The 27,675-nt window shown below is 39.6% G+C and overlaps 1 protein-coding gene across 6 annotated transcripts in view; it reads right to left on the bottom strand.

The window, feature by feature from the left end:
* The window catches only part of thsd7ab (thrombospondin, type I, domain containing 7Ab), a 200,170-nt gene that overhangs the window by 107,258 nt on the left and 65,237 nt on the right, over positions 1–27,675 (bottom strand). For all 6 annotated transcript variants that reach the window (XR_312239.1, XR_312241.1, XR_312240.1 and 3 more), the window contains exons 2-4: positions 22,455–23,289; positions 10,627–10,875; positions 9,249–9,433 (exon numbers count right to left, since the gene is read on the bottom strand). Coding sequence is in view for 2 of the 6 variants with exons in the window: in XM_005751475.1 (XP_005751532.1) it covers positions 9,249–9,433; positions 10,627–10,875; positions 22,455–23,289 (1,269 nt within the window). In the remaining 4 variants the exon portion in view is untranslated. The remainder of the gene's footprint in view (positions 1–9,248; positions 9,434–10,626; positions 10,876–22,454; positions 23,290–27,675) is intronic.

The following is a 27,675-nucleotide window of genomic DNA, read 5'->3' as shown; positions in this document are numbered from 1 at the left end:
AAGAGCTTAGTGATCAAATCCCCTATAAGCAGGCACTTAATGATCTTATATACATGCATGCTAAGGTATTTCAACCTGACACATAAATATAAACAACACATTGTTTATTGTGTACAAAACAGAAATTAGTCCCTTTAGCACAAACTGAACAGCAGTTATGCGTTTGAGAAACTCAGCCAGATGCAGTGACTCTGCCCAGCTTCCGAGAGTCTTGTCGTCACAGCAGGGTTGCCAGTTTCTGACGCTACACTGTCTGTATACAGACCAAACCCAAAACCTGTCGTTTGATACGATCGCCGCAGGTTGCTGACTGCATCTGCCAGCCCACGCTATAACTGAAAATGCTGCACAGAATTGCTCTGTGAATGCATAAAATGGTGTTTGTCTAGAAATATTTTCAGCAGCTTTCCTTTTCTCCTCTCTGCACTTTTTATGAGAAATTGCGTGGCAGAAGTCGTGTATATTCATCACTTTCTTGGGATTCAGATTGATCATTTCTGTCAGTTATTTTGGCCTAAATACTTGTTCAGTAAAAAGAAGAACAAATCAATTTAACATGCAAGTCTCTATAAATTTACAAAATTCTGTTTTTACATTCTTATATTGTGAATAAAAAAAGACATTGGTGTACTGCAACACGATTCTGGAAAAATGTCTTTTTGGCACAGATTCAACGAGGTGCTGGAAACATTCTCAGAGATTTTAATCCATTCTGACATGATGGCATTGTGCAGTTGCTATAGATTTGTTATGCAGCCAACAAATCTACAATCAAACTTCCATTCCACAACATCCCAAAGGTGCTCTATTAGACTGAGATCAGGTTCCTGTAAAGCACATTTTTGAGTACAATTAGCCTTTACATTAAAGAAACCAGTTTGAGATGACTTGAGTTTTGTGACATGATGTGTTATCCTGGTGGAAGCAGCCATCACAAAATGGATACACTGTGGTCATAAAAGGATGATTAAGGTCAGCAACAATACCCAGGTAATCTTGACTGTTTAAAAGATGCTCAGTTGATACTAAGGGGCCCAAAGTGTGCCAGGTTCTGACCTTTCTTGTTCTTCGTTGACAGGTGTGGCATCCAGTGTGGTCTTCTGCTGCTTCAAGGTTCAATGTGTTGTGCATTTAGAGATGTTTATGTTGCTTTGGAAGACCTCGTTTGTAATGACTTTCCTGGCCTCTGACATCAACAAGGCATTTTCTTCCACACAGTTGTGGCTCCCTGGATATTTTCTCTTTTTCAGACCATTGTCACCATTGTCTTTAAACTCTAAAGATGGCTATAGTGGGAAATCCCAGTAGATCAGCAGTGTCTGAAATACTCGGACCAGGCCATCTGGCGCCAACAACCATGCCATATTCAGAGTCACTTAATTATTGCATTTGCTTTACTGTCCATTTGAGTGGCTGATTAGAGTGATTAAGTGCAAGTACATGTATATAATGTATTTATATTTACAGTTGTAAATGATTTAAACAGCTTATAGTAGAAACACTGTAATGTTTATGATTTATAGCCCTTAGAATTATAATTGTATTCTCAGTGTAAAAAACTTCTACTGTAGATTACTGTAGGCACACTGTAAAATAACAGTCTTTTCATCATACCCTTGTAAAGACAGTGAGAAGCATAGTCTTTCGAGGAAAAACTGCTTTTATATCTTCTGCCAATCTAATCCCCAGTTGCGATTTTATTACCACCTTCAAAATATCTCCATATGCTTCAGCATACCAACACCCAGAGTTACTCATGCTCAGCTGATATTACTTACTTCTGACCCCAGATACTGATCTGGGGTCAGCTCGATGCTTCTCCCCCATAAAGATTACTGTTAAGATTTAGGAGGTAGTAAGCTCATTTCAGATCCGGGCTTGAGGGCATCTTCTGCCCTTTAGCACAGTGATATTTATGCATGAGACGGTAGAGAAAGAGAGCTCTGTCATGGTCTGCGGTGGGTGGCTGGAATTTCCATAAGGCTCCTGAACTGACCTGGGATCCGCCCCTGGGCAGGGCCAACTCCAGCTCCTGCACACCTGGAGCCTATTGCAGGCAATCAAGCCAGAGGGATTTAGACCACACGTTGATGTTCTTTCACTGCCAGTTTGTCATCAACACATTTGCTGTATTCACCTTGGCTCACGCTCCACCTCCGGACTCAGGATACCAAGCAATCATTCTGAAAATCTCTCTGTGCCTCACCTGCCTGCCCTCCTGCCATTACACTCCATCTGAAGCCCCAGATCTCAGACCAGCCTTTCCATGCCACTCAGCCTCCCCTGGATTCTCATCACCCCCCTCTCAACACTCCATGTCCCCTACTGCAAGTAAGAATTGCTACTCTTACAACTGGCCACTTCAGAGCTGCCTCCACTACCTCCCTAACTCCTCTATCTTCTCTCTTCAGTGTGACTGTTCCCTGCTCAGCTCCACTCCGCATCTCAGGCCTCATTCCCTCGCCCTAGCCACGTTCCCCAGGCCACGCCTCGTCAAACTCCACGTCTTATTGTTTTTTTTGTCTTTGCTACGTTTTCTTTTTTGTACTTAAACCTAATAAATTGTTACATCATCTGCTGTCTCTGCTCTGGGTTTCTGCACCTGAGTCCTGTTCAGTACAGGCCACTCGGCCCCGTGACAAGCTCTGGTTGTAGCAAACATCGCTGAGCTGCTGTCTGCCTCTCTGTCTCAGTGGTGTGCTGTGAGGTTACCCCCCAAAAGAGGGAGAAGAAATCCTGCACCAAGAAGATAAGAACTTTGTACATGTTTGTCTGTGTTCACACTTTCTTACATACAAGTCACGCACGTCTCTCTCGCAGCACTCTCAACATGCTTGTGCAGCTTAATCTTTAACAGAGTTTATGAACACCTCAGATGTATCATCGTGTACCTCACAGCCTCTCAATAGACCTAACAGAACTTCATCTGGAAGGTTATACATTATTTCTGTCATCACAGGTTATATTTTGAACAGTTTCTGTTGATGGATTTAATCTTGGCTACCTGACTCATTATTTTTTAATTACAGCTGACACACAGAGAGCCAAAGGACCACCGATCAATTCGACCACTGAAAAATAAAAAGTGCTAAAGCATCTGTGCTGCTATCGCTTCCTTTACAAGTAATTTCCCTTTACTTAATTTAGCATTACCTAAAATAAATTTGACTAATACTGGAACCATAATGAAATATTGCAAAGCATACATCAGTGTTAGCACAATCTATCACTGACAAATGAAACAGAACAATGATTTGGTTCAGAATAGTTTTTTAAAGCTTTCCAGCTGCAGGTCTGAAAACAGGAATGGGCTCATAAATTATTCTGAAATTTCAACATAACAGTTTTTCTTTGAGTTTTTAATACAGCTTATTTCATTTATTATTATATATTCCAATCAAATTGATAAAAATGGACTGACTATATATATCTAACTTTAGTTGGCTTGCTATTGGGCTAGTAACAACATGCTAATGATACAGTTCTCCAATAACAAACTAGGTCTATTTAAAAAATAGTATTTGTGGTACAACCTCTTTTAGTTTATTGGGGTATAAATCTAATAGAAAATGTATAAATCACTCCTACTCACTTCCTCAGGAACTTAGTGAATCAAGTGTTTTAGGCTAGCATCTGGGGTATACTCAGCTGTTTCACAGGGCTATGCAGTCCTGTGATACTACCAAAATACTACCACAGCGGTCAGTACTGGCACCTGAAAAACAGTGCCTAGACTTGGTTGTTTCATCCCATTTTTTAAATCATAATCTTTCCATTTTTCTTTTCATCACTGCTTCTCTTCCATGTGAGCCAGTAGTTTGAGAGATACGAGTAATGCTCATATTATTTCCTCTTAACTTCCTCCAGCTGGTTGCAAGAGAAGATCATCTCTCCCTTTTTGACACCAGTTGCAATTGAGCATCTCACTTCCTCCTAAACTTTGTCACTTGCTCTCATGTGATCAGTATGGTTGAGCTCCATAAGCTTAGTTTCAACTAATGTCTTTAACACCTTCCTTAAGAGGGCAGCTTTGACTCTAAGCTGGCTTGACGAGTGTCAGAAATCGAGGCCTTTACACTTGTGTCCACTGACAAGTCAAAGCAGGTCACAGGACCAGACAACTCCCTGATATAAAGGGAGAGGCAGCCAGTAAAAGGCTGTATAAAATGTTTACGTGACGAGCTGATGAAAAGAAAATACTACAACAGGTATTAATAAAAATAAAACATTGTGGCATAATATTGGACGTGAACCGAGTCAACATGTTGGCTGCTGCAAGCACATGATATGCAATTATCTGCTACCAACCCACCAAGGGCCTGCAGCTCTTATACACTGTGTGTGGGGATTGGAGGATGCAAGAGTGTCACGTAACAGTGCTTGATCAAATCTATTTGAGTTACCCTTGAGACTGATTTGTTTCAGGCTGTGTGATGGTGTAGTATCTGATGTATGCAGCTGTGGCTACGCTATAGAGGAAAGATGGTCGACAGCCTCCCGAGATCAATATGCGCTCTTGACAAAATTAGATTTCTTTGACAAATTAACTATATAAGGTTTGTATAATTGAAAAGCAGGCCACAAAAACAACACAACAAAATAAAAACACTTGAAAAAGGTAGTGAGAGACAGAGTAGTGGGTTATTGCTAAAGAGTTAATTTAACTTTAATGCACACAGATTAAACATGCAGTGTAATAAAACTTGCAAATGTACACCAAGTCTACACCTCAGCTTGGTGCATAAAAGAGTGAGCATGTTTCTAATGATCAATTTTTCTAACTGGTTTCAAGTAGATAAACTTAAAAGCCTGGCAGCCTTTACAAATCATTCAAAAACCTGCAGAAAATCTGGATTTTGAAACTGAGCAACAAGTTGGAAGTTTCTGCATGACAGCCACAGTATATGCAGAGTGTACTTATGTTCTCATCCAGTGATCAGATACCACAACAGAACTGTCATGATACTGTGTGGCATAGAGTACAAGCTTTACAACATCATACTTTTCATGGAAATTGAGAGTAATTTACATACAGTAGCACTTCTCTCATCCCACTTATCACTCAAAGTGCTTTACACAACAGGACACATTTACCTTCACATAGTGCTTTATGCTATGCACTCTAAGCACTTTATTGATCCAACACCCACAACTACAGCCAATTTGAAAACAGCCATTAATTAAAAAGGATGTTCTTGAACTGTGGGATGAAATCTCACCAGGCACACCGAAAACATGTAAATTCCAGCCTGAACCTTCTTGCTTACAGTGCCAACCACTGTGTGGTGGTGCAAGGCTTTACGCTGCTATTTCAGTATTCCTCTTGTAGTATCCTTAGACTTAAATTGTACTATGAACTATACTCATATTACACTAAAGTACTGTAGACTTTATCTATAAAAACAACCTCTTCAAGCTTCAATGAAATGTTAGGACTTCAAGCAACATGATTTTGCTGAGATGAGTTATGGAAGGACTCAAGCTACAAAATGAAACGGAGCTTTAACTGAAATGAAAAAGAAAATTAGAACATCAGTGATGTAATAACTCACCCACCTCATGGTCCATCACAATTCACAGATTCTTGTAATGTTTGAAGCACAGAAAGTAAGTTATGCTTTGCTGTCATTTGTTAAACTAATGAGAATTAAAATCCACCGAGAAGGCTCCGTTTTATCCAGGGGAATTAATGCTGTTTCATTCAAATCTGGCCAGTCTTCTAGAAGGAAAAGTCCCTATTAAAATGACAAATATGACCTTGACCCTGAGGACAGTTTGGTGAAGACCCATGAGGTTAATGTTGTATGCATATTTCACTAACATTTGACCAGTGCTAGAGTGCTGTGTTTGAGTAATCGCAATTCTTTGGATTTTTTGAGGGAATGAAGGGTTTTGGACATCACACCTTTGCATAAGCTCGTAACACTACACAAAAATACAGCATTTTTAGCATTCTGCTGTATTCACAAATAACAATAAATTACAGTACTGTTTAAGATGTCGTATATTTTGTATTCCCATAATTAATGCAGAATAACAAGTTCTGAAGTCATGTTTGCAACATTTTAACAGTATGCAGAGAAAAGCTATGTTACTTGCTATGACTACATATCAAGTCAATGTAGATTTTTAAAAAATGCTTTTAAGAGCATGAAAATGAAGTGAAGGTCCAAATTCACAAGATAAAACCTACAGAATCTTGAAGAAAAGAGGACCTGATTCTATTAATAAACATACAGAGATGCAGCAAGAAAGATATATATTTTTTGCCTCCCATTCTGTGTGAAAGTGACAGAGAAAAATGGAGAAAAATTGAGTTGCTGCTCTGTCAGATGAGTCAGAGGCTGAGCCGTGACACAGACAAACTCTGTGCACCGTCATGGGTTGCTGATTCCAGTATATGTCCGTTCGGTGGATTCAGATAACAGACAAAAAAAAGGTTGAAAACTGAATGACTCACTGGCCTCAAAGAGGAAACCTTACACATTAATACAAAAACTGGACTTTGACAAGAACATAAAATATGATAAAGAGCATATTTTATTAACAATTTGACTTTTTCTCTGCAGTTCCGAGAGTCCTAATCCAATGTTAGTGATGTCTTCTTTTTCTAAATCCAAAAGCTCACTCCATGAAAGTCACTGGGGTTGTCTTTAAGTAATATAGGGGCACGTCCCCCTTCAGAGCCCAAAACAGTCAATCCATCACATCCCACATTATTCAGTAAATCAGTAAGAGTCTTGAGGTTAACACATTCCAGAGTAACTCCTTAGTGCATTCAGGTTCGTATACTTAGATTTGCGTTATTTACCCCTTTTCAGTTACTGTTACATTTTACTGTATTTGTTGTGAAAAAAAGCTCCTCCATATTTGTTTTGCATTCTGTCGTTTATGGGTCGCTACATACTAGCATCAAGTGCAGCTCAGCTGGCAGGATTGCAGAGAAGAAAGCTTTTAGTCTGTGGAGGTGTGCACAATTTTGAATTTGTGGGTGAAGAGGACATGAACAACATCACAGTCAAATCATGTTGTAGCTGGATGATAGTAAGTATCTGACACTTGTAAAGAGATCTACTTCATATTTTAAGAAGCACTTGTTAGGTGAGAAGGTCTGCAACACTGGTGGCCCATTAAGGTGGAGAATCATAGAAGTGCTACAGCTCCAACTTTTATTTCAGCTTAAAAAAAAAGCTGTGCTGAGAGACATGCTAAAATGCTTGTTGCTGGTTGTATGTGAAGAAAAGGTTACCAGTATTAACAAGCTGTGAAATGAGGTAAAGTCACTACATCACGGGTAGGCAACCTTTCTGATGGCGAGTGCCATTTAAAATTTCCTCAAAGTCAGTGTGCCATATGATTGTATTAGCAATAATTTTAATAACACTCTATATGAACAGTTACACACTATATAGAATCACTTTATAGAATTATATTTGTTTGCAGATGTTGGCAGCTATCAGCGAATAGTTATCAGCTATTTTGAAACAAAAAAAAGACACTTTTTATCCATAACAGCAAATGAGCTGTACAACAGAAAATACAAATGCTATTTATGGTCTCCTCACAACAATGATAAGAAAAATAAACTAAGCCAATATGGCATGTTTGTTAATACAGAGACACACATGTTAATGTGATCTCTAGTCTCCCACTCAGAGACACAGGTCTCCGAGCGTCCAGCATTCAGACGGCTACCCGAGGACACTCATGTGAGAGAAAATCTGCTCACGCAGACATGTAGAGCCAAATACTGTCAATAAGGCCTCTGCAATGTTCTGAAGACAGTTAAGCTTGTCAGGTAGTGATGTCCAGCAGGTGAACATGCAGCTCCGTGAACACGCACAGCTGTGGATTCCAGCTGCTTTGATGTCGCATTAACTGGCATTAAGACAAATCTAGCTGCTCATTAAAGATTTCTGGTTTGATCAGAAAATAAAACATTGTTCCACACACCTGAAAGTCCCGAAAACGCGTTGTGTCTCAAGTCTACGGATGTATCCGTGTATTTCCGTGGTGCTGATGCTGTGCTGAGCGGACAGCTCCTGAAGCTTTTGAAGTGTCGGAATGTGGAAAGCTAACAACGTCCCTCTCACCAGTAGTAAGTTATTTTTAGCCAATTACAAGTTGAATCTGGTAGTTGGGGTTGTTAGCTAAGATACCGTCATTAAGAAGAGGCACAACTAATGTGTCTATGTGAGCTGATTTGCGATGTGCACCGCTGGCGCGGCCATTTATTTTTTGATGCACCTTCTCAAATTAATTCACTTCGTGTCGTGCCCAGGGCTGGACTGGGACAAAAGAAAACAGCCCGGGCATTTTGACTAAAGACCGGCCCCCCAGGTATTAAAGCCATAAAGCCTTTGAATGAAAACAAACGCTGTTGTGACAGTGATGTACAGTCTTGTTGGTAAATGTATGATTTCTATACGTTTAGATGACAGCTTTGGTTGTAAGATTCAGATAATTATTTAATAACAGCCAGACATTTTAAATGAGAATAAGAAAGTATTTCTTTGTGCCCCCCTTTCCCTGTTACATTCTGAAGTGGATGAAGCAGACTACACAAACTCTATAAAATATAACCAACAAGCACAAGTGGTAACACTTTAACTTTAACTGTAACTGTAACTTTTAATGGCAACAATCATGGTCTCCGTCACTAGGATGAGTCTTTTTGAATGCACTATGAGGACAATTTCGTAAGACGTGGTCCCAAAGGACGGTAAGGCTCAGCTCAAGGCTTCACGCTGGGACTTCAGTAATCAGTGTGTGAGGTCACAGTGACCAAGCCCATCTCTTATACCCCACATTTCGAGCGCCACTGAGGTAAGGGAACATTAACATCTCAAAAAACTGTCAGTAGCCCACTGTGACTGAATGAACATAACAAAGAACAGAAATTCTTCATAATTTTACTGAAAATTGGGATCTTTCACGCAAACTATGGGCAAGCACAGTAATCTGCTAGCAACTATGGCAAGTAACTGGGTGAAATTATGACTAATTTCACTTCCAGCAATCATTTTCTAAATGGCCAGTACCTGATCAATTACAATTAACTCTAGGCTAGCAATGATACAAATCGGGCCCGGAATCAGGTACTGAAGGATGCAACCATCAGCCATCAAATTAGATTACACATTTTAAAATTTCTAAATCATACAGTATATGACATCTTGATATCAGGTACTAACTCAAAAGTTAATATACATACACAACAGGGTCTTTAGGAACACTCTTAACTTTACCTTTGTCCTTTTCTCGAAGGTCGTTGAGGTATTTTAGAAGCTCAGCATTGGCCTGAACACAGTACACTTCTCTCGTCTGTAAGCCTCCTCCACAAAGCCCTGTCAGGTTGCTACGTCGACGGTCTTGTTGGCTCAGCAATGTGTCAACCCGACAGTCGCTCCACTCTGTGGTTCTCCAGGTGTAACTACAAGGTGAACATAGAACATGGAACGATGGGCAACAGTGAGAGAACCAACCATGCGAGTAATGCATGTAATGTAATGCAAGATAAGCATATTTACAATCTTGCAGACATCACTTTACAACATAAATATGCACTTGATGTTTATAACCAATGTTGTCTACACTCCTCAGTTTACTATGCAGCCTTTACAAGGATGTGAAGCATCATTTTATAGCTGTGTCTCTGAAAACCTACTAGATTTTCAGACACATCAGTGTTGGACAACGATAAGTTGCTTAATAAACTGTTGAAATAATGTAAATACATTTTTTGAATGTGGCTAACACAAACATTGCTTGCACTAGCAGCTTTCTTTCTTGTGGTCCTGTATTGATCAAGTCAAGAGATTAAACTTTGATACAGCCTGTTTGATAAAGCCTGCTTGTTTACAACTTGTCAGAGAAAGAAAAGTGTGCTGTCCTCTGCAGTCCTCTTTAAAACAAGAGTTAACAGGTATGTATATTTGTAAATTAATAAGGAATAAAAAGTTTGTCTAGCTGACCACTGTATCTGGGGTCAACTCGCAGATGAAGCCACCATTTAATTGTCTAGTCCGCTAGTTGTACATATCCCCAACAGAAACATTCGGGATGGGATTAGGATCACACACAATTATAAGTTGATATATGCTGAACCATCTGTGAGAATGCTTTTAATGTTTTAATGTATGGGTGTGTGTAATTTTCTGGAATTATAATATCCTTACAGTCTCCATCCATTTGTCTTTACTTTGTGTCTGGCACCAGCCCAAGCACTTAAACTAATCTATCTCAATATGCTGTCTCACTTACACACATATACGCAAATAAACACACAGGCCACCCAGAAGAGCAAATTAGCTGGGTGGTGTGTGTAAAGGGAACTCAGCAGGAAGCATGTGTTGTCTCAGTCAGGTTGAATACCAAACACTTTGGGTTTGCTGTATTTGTGCCTGAGCCTTATATGAATCCCTGCAATCTTTCTTAACCATGCTATAAATAAGAGGTGGGTATAATCACAACATCACATGCAGTTCTATCCCTGTGAAACATGAGCTCCTGTTGTGTACCATGCTATGAATTCCACATCTACACTTTACTCAATGTTTTTTTAAGTCCCTGCTCACTCCCACCTGTGCTCCCTGCATCTCTTCCCTATCATCAGGAGTGACTCACGTGGCACAGGGTGGTATGGATTCACCCTGAGGTTCACAAGATTCAAACTGCTCCAGGGGTGGGCACTCCGCCCCCTCGCCCACGGGGAACTGGAGCACCTGTCTGGTCCGAGTCCGATTGCCTCTGGGAGATTCAGGGTTCATGCAGGTTTTGGTGCAGGGGCTCCAAATGGTCCAGTCGGTAAGCTTGCAGTCCGTGGGGAGAACGCATGACTGGATGGTCAGTGGAAGGTCCCTTGTTAAGCACATGCTGGGAAAAGATAAAAAGGAATGACATGAAATCTTAGTGATATCATAAGAACATTAATGCAATATAAATTTGGACTGTTGGTTGAAAAGAAAAGAAAATATTTATAGCTCTAACAAAACTACAAATAAAATAGAGAATATGCTACACTTGTAATTGAGCCCTTGAGCCCCAGTCAACCAGCCAACCAACCGACCCCTGATCCAATTACGCTTTCATAGGATGAATGACGGGGTAAGCTATCACCCAGACTCTTAATCCAAATGTTCAAAATAACTACAAAAATTAGTAATCTAAGTAACATAAATTCATGTTTTTATTTCAGAATTGTAACTCAATAGTTTTAATAACCTGAACTAGTCAAAGGTCCAAAAGTATACAATGTCTATCTATAGTTTACACTATTATTCCCCTTATTTCTTTCACGACATGAAAATCATGGAACTGAAATAGCAAATAAACTCATCTCAAATGTGTTCTGGCCTACAGGGTTGTTCAGTTTAGATCAGTTGCTCAGGTTGTGTTTTGTTTATCTTTTTGTTAGTTTGCTGATGCTGTGACACCATGAGTGCAGAGGGTTACTGTGTCCATAACTGTCAGTGATTACCACAGACAGAGGTTATAAAATTGTAACTGTCTAAAGTGATAGCATTACAAAAAAATGACGTTAAATTAAATAATAACTGAATTTTCAGAACAAAGACTTCCAGATATTTTTCTTTTTATCACTTAAAAGAAAAAATAGTTAAATTCATGTAATACTTTAAGTAAAATAGCATGTGATCCAAATGTTTAAATCTGAAAACATTTGGAACCTCTGCATATAAATGTGGTTGCTGGTCAAATGGCCATGAACACGTGAGCACATGCAACCAAATGCTCAGGCCACTGACTGCTCTAAATGCTCAGTTTGAGACAGTTTTTTCCCTACTTTTGGCTCTGTGTGATGCTAATGAGAGACGATAACCTTAATCTCTGGCTGTGCGTGAAGAAGCCCACCCACCTGCTATTCAAGCCTTTTTTTTGCAAGGGGCAACAGCTTGTTTCAGAGAGAGGTTGAACTGAGAGGATGTAGGAAGTATAAGATCGAGAATGATTACTTTGAATTGTGCAAAGCTATGCTAGAAGAGTCAAAGGAAAATAGACGGAACTGAAAATGAGTATGGAAGATCCAACTTAAGTGGTTTTTTTTCAGAAAAAGAAAGAAAAAGGAAAATTATAAGAATTGTGAATGGATATTATAAGTCAAGAGCAGGGTAATCAGTTTTTGGATATAGGCCGACATTTAGCATACAGATACAGCATTCGTGGTAAGAAAGCCGCTAGAATAGAATAAAATAATCCTTTAATTGTCCCACAAGGGGAAATCTGGGTGTAACACCAGCAAGAAAGACACATATACAAACAAACAGTACACAAGAGACAGAACAGAAACATACACAATTTTTACATGTTTACATCAAGGACAATAGTTACCAAAAACAGACTACTGTACCGTTACTAGATTAAATAAAATTAAATGAAGTTAAGAGGCAAACCCTGGTTATAGTGTGAATCGGTTGATAAAATAGTGCAAATTACAGCGCTGATGTAAACATCTATGTTTGTTGGGAGCAGTTCTGATTGTACAGTCTGACAGCTGCAGGGAGGAGGACCTGCGGAAACGCTCCTTCATGCATCGAGGATGCAGCAGTCTGTCACTGAAGGAGCTCTGCAGTTACATATATTAGTCAGAATATAATGTGTTAAAATGTTTTTCTTAATAAAAAATACCAGATATCAGCATTGTTGAAAACTGCCTGTAGATTCATTGACTTAATGAATCCACTTAACCTTTCACTATTCTACTTCTTCATCCAAGTCATGCGGTGTACAGCTTGCTGATGCCTCATTACAATGGCACTGAAGTTTTCAGCAAGCTCTCAATTCTATTTTAATGTGCTAAGTTGCCTATTGGCGTAAGACTTTGCATCAACATGTGTGATACCACACATGAAGCTTTGAACCCTCCGCCCTTAACTGTCGTTAGCTTCTCATTAGCATATACACTGCATAATCAGTTTCACATTAAGAGTAAAAAAGGAATGGTATGGCACGGTGTGTGTCATGTGTTAAGGCAGCCAAAACAACTTCTGATCAATCGCTCACAAACATCTTTTGATCATCTAAACAGTATTTAGACGTAATGAATAACCCGTCCTCTTTGGGTCCCTTCCGAATCATTAGAAATTTGCTCTAACTAAAGCCGACTGCTTTCTGGTACTCGTTCTCGATGTCTCTCCCCTTGAGGCAAAGCAGCTGACGAGCTATTAGTGCTAATTACAGCTCTGCTTCATTTAGAAACCTCTCATTTAGACGTTGCCACCACACTTCACCTCCAGCAACTCAGACTTTTGGTATAAATCAGGAAATGTATGAGCTCAGTTGTGCTGTCTTTTTTTCTTTTAACTCCTGTGTCTTCACAGATTAAAACACCTCTGCAGTCTTTGAAGTGCTACTGGAGCGACACTGTGAAAAATCTTAGTTCTGTTTTTCTGCCAAACATGCTTGGTGTGCCGGCTCATCTTGCTTGGGAGGAAAACAATGAGGAATTTAAACAGTGAATGTGGCGCACAGAGGGTGATGGCTCGATTTCCTGTCTCAGATGGAACTTCTTGTGTTTTTAAAAAGCCCCCTAATGCAGCCAGTGACCCATTTTCTCAGCAGCTGGATCCTTTGAGTCGTTGCCGTTTGTTGTGTGCATGCCCAAGCATTTTTGTGGAGATTTCAAAGTTGCGAAAAGAAGTCATTATTTCTTCATCTCAGTCATTCAGACAGAATGAGGACACAATCAGATTCTATTTAAATAAGTAGATGACGTCTGAAAAGTGCTCATTCTTAAGCATGTAGGTTTAATACATATACTTTCAGCAATGGACTCCAACAGACAAGATGCAGACAGCCAGAAAGTCTGCATACTGTAATTCAACACCTGTACACACTTGTTACTTGAATGTCAAATGACCAAAAAACGAAATTGATGTGGGTCAAAATGATTAAAGCAGCCTTTTTTTAATAAAAGAAAAATATCTGAGGGATAGATGTGGTCTCAAAAAATAAAATTAGTCGATCCCTGTACGACCTTCCCCATATGGAAAAGAAATAGAAAAAACTTATTAAAGACTTGCATAAGATGTGGCCTACTTCATATAGTGAATCATATAAGACTTATATGATTTACTCATGAAAGTGGCCACTTCCTCGTTACTCTCATATGTTGTTTTAGTAAGTATCCAAAACATACAAGTTTCATTTATATAATTTTTCAAGGGATCTTATATCTTTTTTCACTCTTGTATGCTTTTCATACAAGTTTCACACAAGACAGATAGAAACTTTATAAGATTTATATATATCTTTTCCATATGGGTCTGCATCAAATTAAGTAAGAAACAAGCCCAATCAACAGGACAGCAGCTCAAGTTATAAGGAAACTGGCCTGTTTAGGATGAGTTGTCGGCAACAGAGTAAGAAGCGACTCACTGACAGATGTTCATCAAACGAAATTGGAAATGAAGTGAGCAAGATGTTTGGAGAGCACCCGGTCCGCAGATGACTGTTTTTTTTTTTTTTTGCTGCACTGGAAAGTTTGTTCCACTTTTTTTTTCCTTTTTTTTCCCGCAAGTGGCAAAAACAACTATGAATATTTTAGAACAAGAAATAAACAAGTCAAGGATTAATATTTATGTTCCTAAGGGCATGTGAGTTGTTTTCACGGCTCCTTTGAAATATTTGATCCCAGTTAGTGCTGAGAGCTTGGCGCAAACAAAGCATTAATGAATAGATTTAGTACATAATTGATTAAATCTTAGAGTACAAGTGGTGTGTGACTGAAATGTGATATGAATAGAGGCGTGCTCTATTGGCACTGTCACCAAATCCTTCTAAGAGATCAGAGCCGTCGCAAAAGCACAAGTTTGAAGGGAGCAGAGATGACATTTTAACTTAATGTCAGTCAAGGAACAGAAAGCGAGAGGATGGATCCAAAGAAGCAGCTCTTTAAAAGAATAGTTGATTACTTTACATTCACTTAGTAAAGACATCAAAGGTTTACACCAATACATGTTACAGAGACTTATTGACACCTGTTTGGCGTTTTACAAGTCTCACAGGTGTAATTTGCAATTTAAACTAAACTGTCCAGACTGCATGCACCACATCCTCGGATCTGTAAGATCTTAGTGAGCACAACCTTTGAAGAGTCAATAAAATATACCCTGTTTATAAAATACCAAAGTTAGTACACGAGCAATGAAACTTTGGTTTTTGCTTTCATGCTGACCTTACGCTGAACAACTTCTATATGTAATTTTTGTGTGGCTGATAATGACAGTAAAGTTGTTTTTTGTCATCTGTATTAAGTTAGTCTGTATGTTTTCGTCTTGGCTATGCAAATAGTGATGGTCAAGCACTTGAATATTGTCAGCAGCTATTTCAGCAAGAAACATTCGGGCAAATAATGGAAGCTGTGGTGAAAGGGTTGTTCCTTTTACACTCTGTCTTTTTTTGTATGTTTTCACCATGGGCGGCTAGGAAGAAGGTAGAGGTTGGTTGAGTACCAATTTGAAGGTGGTTCGATCCTCTACTCTTCATGTCAAATTATCCTTGGGCAAGATACTAAATCCACAGCTGCCCCCATTGGAGTGTGAGCGGCAAATGTTAGGTTCAAAGTGCTTAGGCATAGAGAAAAAATGTTATTTCATAAGAGAAAAGTAAAACTGTGTGTTACTATTTCCACGCGTTCTTATGCGTTAAAAAAATGTCGTGGAAAGATAAAAAGTATTCAAAGGTAGGAAGGCATTACGACCACAGTCAGACAGCAGGCTTTCAATAGCCTCTTGGTGGTATTTACATTCGGTGAATGGGCTGTGGTTATGGGCTGTACTGTACTTTGCATCCATTCACACATACATTTATGCAGCACTTTTCATACTATACAAACAACCAGTCTGCAATTTGTGAAAAAGATCAGGAGCCTCAGTAGAACATGTAGACTATGAAGGCTACTAGTGTGTTGTTAGTCATTGCTGCTGTCAGTCTAAAGTTTCCAGAGTAATTACATTTTTTTAACTAGAAGTTAAAGTTTGGAACTTGAACTTAACTGTTAGATTGGAAAAATCATAAAACAAAATTGTGTAACAATCTAAGTAATTTACCTTTTTAATAATAATTTCCTATTATTCTATCCCACATGGGATGCAAGAAAATGACAATACAAAAGGTTAAATGCTATTATAACATGCCAGAAATAACTTACCCTTTCACATAAATGGTAAAATGGCCTGTATTTATATAGCGCTTTACTAGTCCCTAAGGACCCCAAAGCGCTTTACATATCCAGTCATCCACCCATTCACACACTGGTGATGACAAGCTACATTGTAGCCACAGCTGCCCTGGGGCGCACTGACAGAGGCGAGGCTGTCGGACACTGGCACCACCGGGCCCTCTGACCACCACCATAGGCAACGGGTGAAGTGTCTTGCCCAAGGACACAACGACCGAGACTATCCAAGCCGGGGCTCGAACCGGCAACCTTCCGACTACAAGGCGAACTCCCAACTCTTGAGCCACGATCGTCCCACATACTCTAGCAACATTTAGTCCTTCAATATCTAATATAAAATAACCTCCAAATGCAACTAAATTAACTGAAAAACATAATATAGTATATTCCAGTCTGCTTTGATGATAGCCTTCTTTTTACCACTATTTCCAGGATTTTTTTTCTTTTGTGAGGGTGCTTCATAATATGATAATCTGCTGAATCCATTTCCTTTTTCTCTTACTTAGCTAGCTGCAGTTCTCACTAAAATAGCCCATTGTGCTTGGTAGCATATTGAAAGCTATCCATGGATGATTGTAGATCTATAGCCATGGTAAAAAGAAAGCAGTAAGGTTTTAGATGTCAGGACATAATAGAAATAATCAGATTCTTAACGGGCCTTAACAAATTCAACCACAGATATCAACATATTACTCCATGTCATTATTTATTCACCAAAAATCGAGCCAACAGGCAGAAGCAGTGTAAAAGTATATTGAAAGTATTGAAATATAATAACAATATAAGTTTTGGCAGTCTGAATCATAACACCATGCCACGAAGGAAAGACATCGCCAATGATTGTGAATGATCTTCAGCAATGATTTTGTTGCTGCCCATCAATCTGGCAAGGATTATAAGACCATTTCTCAGTCTTCAATGAGAAAGATTATTCATAAATTCAAAAAATTAAAGGCTGTTTCCAATTTTGGCTGGATTGGATGACCTAGGAAAATTTAACCCAAGGTCGGAGTAGCAATGCTAAGAGAAATAGCGGAAAACCCAAGAGCCACATCTCAGACCTCACATAGCATGTTATTCATGATAGTGCAACTATCTTGAGAAAGGTGTGTGTCTTATTTGGAAGAGTTGCCAGGAGAAAACCTCGTCTCTCTAAAAATAACATGGCAGCCTGGCTTAGATTTGTAAAATTGCATCTGAACCAACCACAAGACTTTGCCAACAATGTCTTTGGACTGATCAGACCAATGTGGACATGTTTGGCCATAATGCAGAGTACCATGTGTGAAGAAAATTCACAGAATTCACCTGCTTGCTGCTACTACTGCACATTCACCTAATGTATATACTATTTATATAATGTTCTTCTTCTACTCCCCCCCCCCAATTTTGCACATGTCGAGGAGCATTTCAGGTTACATCGTGGCTCAAGAGTTGGGAGTTCACCTTGTAATCAGAAGGTTGCCGGTTCGAACCCCGGCTTGGACAGTCTTGGTCGTTGTGTCCTTGGGAAAGACACGACACAAGACACTTCACCCATTGCCTACTGGTGGTGGTCAGAGGGCCCGGTGGCGCCAGTGTCCGGCAGCCTCGCCTCTGTCAGTGCGCCCCAGGGTGGCTGTGGCTACAATGTAGCTTGTCATCACCAGTGTGTGAATGGGTGGATGACTGAATGTAGTGTAAAGCGCTATATAAATACAGGCCATTTACCTTTTTTTTTTTTTACATTTCACTGTGTGTTATACTTGTATAACTATGCTTGTGACAAATAAAGAACCTTGAACCTTGAAAACTAAACACTGCATATTAGCGCAACCACCTCACACCAACTGTCAAACACTGTGGTGGATGGGTAATGATTTAGGCCAGCGGTCTCCAACCTTTTTTACGCCACGGACCGGTTTATGCCCGACAATATTTTCACGGACCGGCCTTTAAGGTGTCGTGGATAAATACAACAAAATAAAACTAGTACCGGTTTTTATTTATTCATAAAACACGTGAAAATACCCAGGAAAACCGAGTTAACGATAAAAACGATAACAAAATAACGCTGAAAACCGATAAAAACCCTGAAAACCATACATTTCACACCTGAGCCTCAACTCTCGCGGCCCGGTACCAAACGACTCACGGACCGGTACTGGTCCGAGGCCCGGAGGTTGGGGACCGCTGATTTAGGCTATAAAAGAAGCCCACACCAACTCAATGACTTCAATTACTTTGCAGTCATTGAGTCAACTGCAAACTCTATATACTCTTATGTATACTATGAATACCTCTATGTAAACTGTCTCTCACAGCTAAAGTGTGGCAGAAACAGGAAAATGATCTCAAGCACACAAGCAAAATCACAAAAAAGAATAGAATCAAGGTGTTGCAATGGCCCAATCAAAGTTCAGACTGCAACCTGATTGAAATGATTTGGATAAACCATAATAGCGTTGTACATAAATAAATGCCTGCAATCCTCAATGAACTGCAGCAACGCTATGTACTTTAAGTTATAGCAGCTAAAAGTGAGTCATTAGGTGCACTTAGATTCAGACACTGCTTCTGTATTTTGGTTTAATAGTTAAATACATTTTGAAACAATGTAATATGTCATGTGATGTTATTTATCTGTGGTTGTATTTACCTAATTTTACATCCCGGTAAAGACTAAATATTTTTTATTCATGTCCTGACTGGAAAAAAAATCTGAGAAAAAAGTCAGAATTCTGACTTTTTTCTCAGAATTCTGACTTTTTTCTCAGAATTCAGGAAAAGAAGAGAAAAAAAAGACGTGCCCACTTTTTTTTCCAGTGGCCCTAATCCTCTTATAGAACAGACAGAAAATGTACCTTCTCTTTTTAGTTTTTTACTTTCTTTTATACCATTATTGTAATCTTGGCTTGCAGTATAAACTGTTTCAACTTGCAGTGGAAAACCAACTATATCATATAGCTGTCAAAGTAGTGTTAAGCACTTTGAAGTATAGGTAAAGTATGTCCCCACTCAGGATAAAAATAAGTAAGCATTGGAAAAGATGCGTAGACCAGATGGGAAAAACCAGCAAACCACACCTAGCATACAACTCTTGTCTTATCCAGGACACAAAACTAGACTGATGGAGGCATCGGACTAATTTTGGGGTTCAGTATTTTTCCCAAGGACACTTGTGAAGCAGATCATCCAGACACCTTCCAGTGACTAGCCACAGTCGCCCAGCTTGGCTTTTTCATTTTGGTACAGCAATGCAATCCTGCGATCTTCCCAGGATACAAAATGTATGCAACTGTATATGAGCTCATTAGAGATAATGATTCATAATATCAATTAGCCAGTCAGAAAAAATAGTTTCTCCACAACAGAGTCTGTGGGAGGGACATTAGACTTTAGCACCGACTAAAATTTACTAGGGAACAATAAGTCTGATGTTTACTTAATGAATATAAGTTTTGAGAACAGCATACTGCTAGAGTATCTCTGTTGTAATTAATCATGTTAATAAAAAAGATACAGTGAAAGGTTTCTGTTAGCAATGCCCTTCTATCAAATACGGTGATCTCTAGCAGAGAGGAGAGTAAATGTTTGATGGGCATTTCAGGCAGGAACTAGAGTGAGTGAGATGGAGCTGAGAGCTATTTGATCTATCTTATTTTGAGTCAGACAGTGTAGCTCACAGCTATAATGTCAGGGCAAAAGATTCGATTCCCCATCGGCTTAGCAGTATAAGTGGAAGCACTCGTACAGTTAAACCGTGTATTTTGGGTAAAAGTACCCACTGAAGGTGTAATTTAGTGACCTATTTGAATAGTGATTTGTTTGATGTGGTTCCATTTTTCACTTTATGATATTGCTTTACAATTACTGACTTATTTTATCTCCCACTCACAATTGATGTCTCTCAAACCAATTTCTTTATCTATGTCTTTAGAGGTTTCTTTTAGTAACTTCACTCTTAACCCTCTCAAGGCAGGCGTTGCAGATTTGCAACAGTTAAAAACTAACAACCTGATTACCCCACATACATATTTTATGAGGTTTTTTTACTCAGAAGTACCACTGCAGGACTTGGTTGTGCATTAGCAACAAAAAGTTTAATTTGAGCCTGAGAGGGTTAAATCACACATAATGACACTAGATTATCCACTTGTCTGTCATGTGAACATGCCGTGTTGTTCTGCAGTTCACTCTTAAGCATAAAAAGATTTCCATTTGCAGTAATTGCCTCGACCCCTACTATGTGCATAATTGGAAACCTGGACGTGGGGAGAGGAGCAGCAACAAGAGACAAGAACAGAACAGAGCAGGAGCATGCATGACAACAGATTTGACACTGATGATGGAACGTTATGAAACAGCACAAAAAGGAGGACCTGGAATGAAGGTGGGTTGCAAAGCAGCTTGGAGCATGCAGCAGGCTAAAGCAGCTTAAATATAGTGTCTTTATAATAACCGTACCTGAGCCTGGATTGTCTGAACTAAAATATATTAAAATGGAATTAAAAACAATTAGGTTTTTATTTCCAGAAAATTATGTTTTCGGTCATAATGCAATATTTTTCACCTTTTTTAAAGCTTTGTTTTCTTCATTGGCGTGGTTATGCCTCCCATCTATCTCTGGGCAAAATATGTGTTTCATACACAAAATATACTTCCTATTGAAATACTTTAACTATATATCCATACTGATGATTTGTATCCATGAACACACACACACACATGAATTAGATTACTTTTTTGTGACTATTTCATGTTTTCTAATGAGGCCGAGCTGAGTGGAAAACAAGCAACACAACACATCAGGAAGAAGCTGAGAAATCTATATTTTCCTGATTTATTTTGGCCATGTCAACAGACCTGCTAACACTTTGGATCTGTAGCATTCATCAGAATGTGGGAGAAAATGGAGGTCCTGTCATTTATATTCCTGATCCTATATCCTATGTACATTTTTGGATAGTATGGCATGAATTTAAAACAAAGTAGTAGTAGTTAGCATCGTCGTCTCACAGCAAGAAGGTGCTCCACCAGCCTGACCGGGCCTTACTGTGTGGAGTTTGCTTGTTCTCCTTGCGTCTGCGTGGGCTCTCTCTGTGTACCCCACTCGTCACCCAGTAACTATGGAATAGACTCTAGCCCCTGCACAGTCCTGAGCTGGAAAGTAAAATGTACGGAGGTAACAAGTTCTGTACTGAGTATTCTGTTTTTTTGTATTGCATATAAACTTGTTTAGATTGAAGATTTTAAACTAAAAATCATCTTTCAGTTCACCATGTGTCATATATTGAATATAGGGATCCAATACATCTCTCTCTGAGAAGGCAGCTTTGATAGATTGCACCCTCTGGCAGGATGAGCTACACATTAAAGTCCAATGAAATGCAGAGTGGCAGGGGAGCCATGTTTGGCCTCATGATAGTGTTTGGCTATGATATACACTGCATTCCTGCTTTATGCTCTGAAAGGCACTGTCAGAGAGCTCTCTTTGTTTGTCCAGTATAGGCTCATCCACACCCATAGGGGCCTGTAAGGATATAGATGACTGAGGCTGCACTGCAATTAATGAATTGTTTGTGTAAACTGTGCCTTTAACCTATATCCTTGGTTACCATAACCTTGTTCCTTCGTTTTTTTTGCAAGAAAAACATCCTTTTGGTGGCATTTTGAGCAACGCTTGATTTGTTCAATTTTTCATAAAACATCTGATTCGAAACCACAGGGCAAAACACTGAAAATTGCCATATTTCGAAGTACCACGCAGATTCATAGTTCAGATTGATCTCATGTCACAAAAGGAGTTTTTCTTTTCCACTTCTATCCTCAGAAGTTGACATGAAATACAATGTACGGGGAGTTGTGCCTCATTGCTCTGACAGCACAGCAGTGACAAAGACACAGCGGATAAACATCCTCCCCTGCATGTCACTTCATGACAGGGTGAAGAAAAACTTTCAGGAGGACAAATTTGGCTTCATGTTCAGAAATTCACCAGATGAACCTTCTGACAACAATAAATGGACAAACATACAAATACCTAGAGTAATCAATAGTCAGCAACACAAAGAAAATATGAAAACAGAGATATTGATTACATTAGGCAAAAAGCCTGAAAGGCAGGGGAAACATGCTTTAGTTTAAAAATTCAGCAAAAGCATTTGCAGTAATACCTAAGAAAGGAAGCTTAAATTTATGCTGAGGGGGAATAAAAGCACACATACAAACAAAAAACCAACAACATACGCATTACTACAAAAATATTGCCACTCACTTGCGTCCCACAGTGCTCCCATTCCTATGGATGCAAGTCACCTCCCGATTCTGGTAGCCCACCTGAATGTCCCAGAAGGGACTCTCTTGCCGGTTGAGGCGGTTCCTGGTACGCTTCTTCTGGATAAGCTCCCTAGTCTCGGGATCTTTTACTCCTGCCCTCTCCCGGAGCCCTTGCCCTTTGCCTTTCCTGCGTTTAACTTGGCGAGCTGTCCGAGTCTGCGGGAGGGCACAAGAGTTCCACGGTCCAACCCTGAGACTGTACATGCCCTCTGGACCTGTGCAAGGCCCTGGTTTGCAAGACTGGAACTCAGTCAGGTTGGGACAGGCAGCGCCTCCAAAAAGCGGAGGGACTAGGACACTGCGCACTCTGTTCCTGAGGCCTGTTCCACACGTTTTGGAGCAGGATGTCCATGGCGAGTACTCAGAAACCACACAATCCTGAGGGCAAGGGATCAAACATGCCTGCTCTAGACGAGGCTTGGGTTCAAAGTACTCACAGATGGCATCCTCTGCTGGAGATTCGTCTGACTTGAGTATGCAGCCCACCTCCCGGATCTGAATGCCCTCTTCGCCTCCACTGCACGTGAACTGCCGTGGGGCCCCAAAGGTCCTTGCTGATACTGGCACGCACTCATTCCAGGCACCCAGTTTCCAGTCATAAAGGTCCTTGTGCCAGTCGCACACACGGAAACAGTTTCTCTGGTTTGAGGGACGCTGTGCCTGGTCACAGTTGGTGTGAAGTGTTGTCCAGCCATCCACATGGGCACACCAGACTGCCCGGCTTTGGCTGCCACCCAGGCCGCAGTCGCTGCCCATACATCTTCCCCATGGACCTGGGAAACAAATGAACAACCTCAAATCACAATGAAGAAACATAAAACAATAATCCTTTCAGCTTTAAATGACAAGAAAAGCACTCAGGAGCATTGTAAGAAAACTTGTAAGGAAATTCTAAACACAACACATCACAATACGGCTTTGAAGAAGCAGGAAATTATATTAGCAGGAATAAAAGATGCTAGTCAGATTGGAGGAAGTGAAACAAAACAGCATAATGCCACAGGCTGGACTCGATTGAAAGTGTAGAATAAACAAATAAGCCATATTTATCCTAATAATGATGAATGGAAGGCACTAATGCCACTTCATGTGTACCTTTAAAACAGAAATCCATATGGAAGCATCAGTTAATCAAATGCTTGAAACCTAATTCTAAACCAAGACTATTTATTTTTATTTTTCTCAGCTAAGAAAAAGGCACGTAATACATCTTCAAGGATGACACAGTAAATTCACAGACTCCTTTAATATGGCCCTTGATGTAAATGTGCTGAAAAGCTGTCAGCAGCTGAAGTGAGTGCAAAAATGTGTCATATTAAACAAAAATAATCCGCCGCCTTGTTTTTGCACGACACTTCGGTCAGACACAGTGATTCTTTCTGCATGGTAAAAACTGGGTGGCTGCCATTGAGGCGGGGAGGGATGATTAGGCAATGCAAACACAATGTGCAACAGTAGAGATTATAGGTGATCAAATGCAAGTGTCTGAAAGTTAATTTACAGGGGCAATGAGTTATCTGTGGCGTTTATCAAAGTCTATTGGCAACTAGCAGAAATTACCACAAACATCAATAAACGTATTTCTTGGTACACAAGAGTTTGGCAAAGTCTTCCCTTGTCCCCATTTACTTAACCCTCTCAAGGCAAGCATTGCCGATTTGCAACAGTTAAAAACTAACAACCTTTATGAGGTTCTTTTTACTCAGAAGTACCACTGCAGGACTTGGTTGTGCATTAGCAACAAAAAGTTTAATTTGAGCCTGAGAGGGTTAATGGCAGCACAGACTGAACAGACAGTACATCACAGGACTAGAGGAGGGGAGAGGTTGCTGTATATGTGGTTTAATAATTAAATATACTGCTGGTACTGACTCAGGAATACCGACATGTAACCTCAAATAAAAAGATGTTCTATATTTTTCTTATTGTCTGAAAGTTCAATTACAATGTCAAAATCATGACATGATCTTGTTAAATGATTTGTTGCAGCCTGTTTAGATTAGCCTCCTACCATTCATCAGACCCCTCTTTAAAGTTAACATAACACACTTGGCTGTTCAAAGGTATCTTTTACAAAGAAAAGCCATTATGACAAAATATGTAAAAGTCTTTATTTGGCAGCTACAGTTACTTCTAGTTTTCTGAAAGTAAGCATTTTTTCTTAAGCATGTGGCTACAATACAACCGGACCTTATCGCTAAGTGGTTTGCTGGCATGTGGTGAATAACACTGGCCTACAGTCAAACTGCTTTTGATATAAATGTAGTCAGACATTACTAATTTAGTGTTACAGCAACTGAAAATGATGCTTAAAATTTTCAGTCATTATATGCTATTCTCTTAGTTTAAAGATCAAAAGTTATCAATCAAAACGAAAAAAATGACTTAAATACATTTTGACTGTTGAATGTTGGAGAAAAAAAGGCCCAAATGGGGATATGTGTTGATTTTCAGGTGACCATTCGTCCTATAATATGCATCCAATTTTCCATTTTATATCACAATTTACTGTTCTCTTGTGATTGTTAGTGATGAAACCAACATTTTTTGGATTCTAGATCCAATCTAATCCAAAATGCTGCAGCAAGAATACTGACAGGGACTAGAAAGAGAGAGCAGATATCTCCTGTTTTGGCTTCCCTTCACTGCTTCCTGTTAAATCCAGAATTGAATTCAAAATCCTGCTCCTCACATACAAGGTCTTAAATAATCAGGCCCCATCTTATCTTAATGACCTTGTAGTACCATATCACCCTATTAGAGCACTTCGCTCTCGCTCTGCAGGCCTACTTGTTGTTTCTAGAGTATTTAAAAGTAGAATGGGAGGCAGAGCCTTCAGTTTTCAGGCCCCTCTTCTGTGGAACCAGCTTCCAGTTTGGATTCAGGAGACAGACACTATCTCTACTTTCAAGATTAGGCTTAAAGCTTTCCTTTTTGCTAAAGCATATAGTTAGGGCTGGACCAGGTGACCCTGAATCCTCCCTTAGTTATGCTGCAATAGACGTAGGCTGCCGGGGGATTCCCATGATGCATTGAGTTTTTCCTTTCCAGTCACCTTTCTCACTCACTATGTATTAATAGACCTCTCTGCATTGAATCATATCTGTTATTAACCTCTGTCTCTCTTCCACAGCATGTCTTTATCCTGTCTTCCTTCTCTCACCCCAACCGGTCGCAGCAGATGAGCCTGGTTCTGCTGGAGGTTTCTTCCTGTTAAAAGGGAGTTTTTCCTTCCCACTGTTGCCAAAGTGCTTGCTCATAGGGGGTCATATGATTGTTGGGTTTTTCTCTGTATCTATGAAGCGCCTTGAGGCGACTTATGTTGTGATTTGGCGCTATATAAATAAAATTGAATTGAATTGAATAGATAATTGATGAAACTGACATTTTGCAATGCCACAACATCCCACCTAGGCTCAACACCCTGACCTGGCTTGGACAGCTCTAATTAAATTCGGAGCAGCTGTTATTTATTTTAACTGATATAAAATAATGCTTTATTTTCTAATGTGATGTTTCATATTAAGTCTGTTCTATACCGACTGTTTCCCAATTTTTAAGATGTTGCGATTTAAAAAAATGTTGGTAACCATAAATAGACACAAGTTTGACAATTTAGTCAAATTGAAATTGAAACACCTTGGTATTTTAATTGTCATATCTGGATTCAGCACATTTTAATCTGCATGCTTAGAGGTTAAATTGATACTGCTGATTCCTTTGCAGAGCATCTGTTAGTGTAATGCTTCAAATCCACAAGGAGCAGAAGTATCCGTCAGCATACCGAAGGTCTAGTAATGTGCTGCTTAAAACAGTCTCCAACAAAAGCACTATTTATTTCTGTTTCAAAGGTGTTGCTAAAACCTTTGAGCATTTTAAGTTTTAGCAATCAGCCCCTTTCTACTTATGGATAGTTTAATCGCATCCTTTGTCTGATCCTAAGTACTTTTGACCTTAATGGAAAACATCGTGATGAGATGGAAAGGTAAAGGACAACTGAAGGACAATTTATAGGGACTTAGGTAAAGTAGTGAAATGACGTGCTCAGAGAATCCGGCTGCACTTATAGTAAGTGGATTAATGATATGGTTGATGACACACCATTTTATTGTAGTAAGACTTTACCTAAGATCTTTGTTTGTTTTGTATAACAATAGAGACCTTAAAGGGGCTTCATAAAATGGATTTCCTGGACTCTACTAAATTAAACTGTTTAGGAACAGCATGTGCGGGTGGGTATCTCTGTCTGAGATGATCATATTAGGAATATGCCCTCTGAATATGCCTGAAACGGAGTATTTAAAGCAGTTTGAAGGCTGAGTTTTTGTCTCATGGCCTAAACTCATTATTTCAACCTTTGCCATGTTTAAATTAAATACAAGCATGCACTATTGTAATACAAGGTGGGCCATTTATATGGATACACCGTAATAACATGGGAATGGTTGGTGATATTAAAGTCCTGTTTGTGGCACATTAGTATATGTGAGGGGGCAAACTCCTCAAGATGGGTGGTGACCATGGTGGCCATTTAGAAGTCGGCCATCTTGGATAGAACTTTTATTTTTTCAATAGGAAGAGGGCCATGTGACACATCAAACTTATTGGTAATGTCACAAGAAAAACAATGGTGTGCTTGGTTTCAACGTAACTTTATTTTTTCATGAGTTATTTACAAGTTTCTCTTAGTTCACAGCCATTGACATGTCAAAGAGATTAACATGAGAGGAGTGGATCGAAATTGTGTTGATGTCTGGTGAACGCAGTAACCGGGTCATTGCAGCAGATTTCAATGCAAGACACCCTACGAGACCACCCATCTCCCATGCTACAGTTAGCAAACTGCTTGCTAAGTTTCGTGAAACTGGTTCAGTTTTGATTTGCCAAAATGTGGATGCAAGAAAACTGTCACTAATGAAGAAACATCAGTGGCTGTCCTAGCTTCATTCAGCAAGAGCCCACAGCGTAGCACTCGCCGCATGTCACTGGAGAGTGGCATTAGTCGAACATCCCTTCGGCAGATATTAGCTAAATGGCACCCTTACAAACTCCAGCTACTGCAGCATCTCAACAAGGATGACCCAGATCAGCGCACAGAATTTGCAGAATGAGCAAAACAAAAATTGGAACAGGACCCTCAGTTCACGCAGAAGATTTTG

Source organism: Pundamilia nyererei, unplaced genomic scaffold (assembly GCF_000239375.1).
Source record: "Pundamilia nyererei isolate P.nyererei 1_Seehausen unplaced genomic scaffold, PunNye1.0 scaffold00313, whole genome shotgun sequence".
NCBI lineage: Eukaryota > Metazoa > Chordata > Actinopteri > Cichliformes > Cichlidae > Pundamilia > Pundamilia nyererei.
This window is presented reverse-complemented; position numbering and strand designations above follow the sequence as displayed.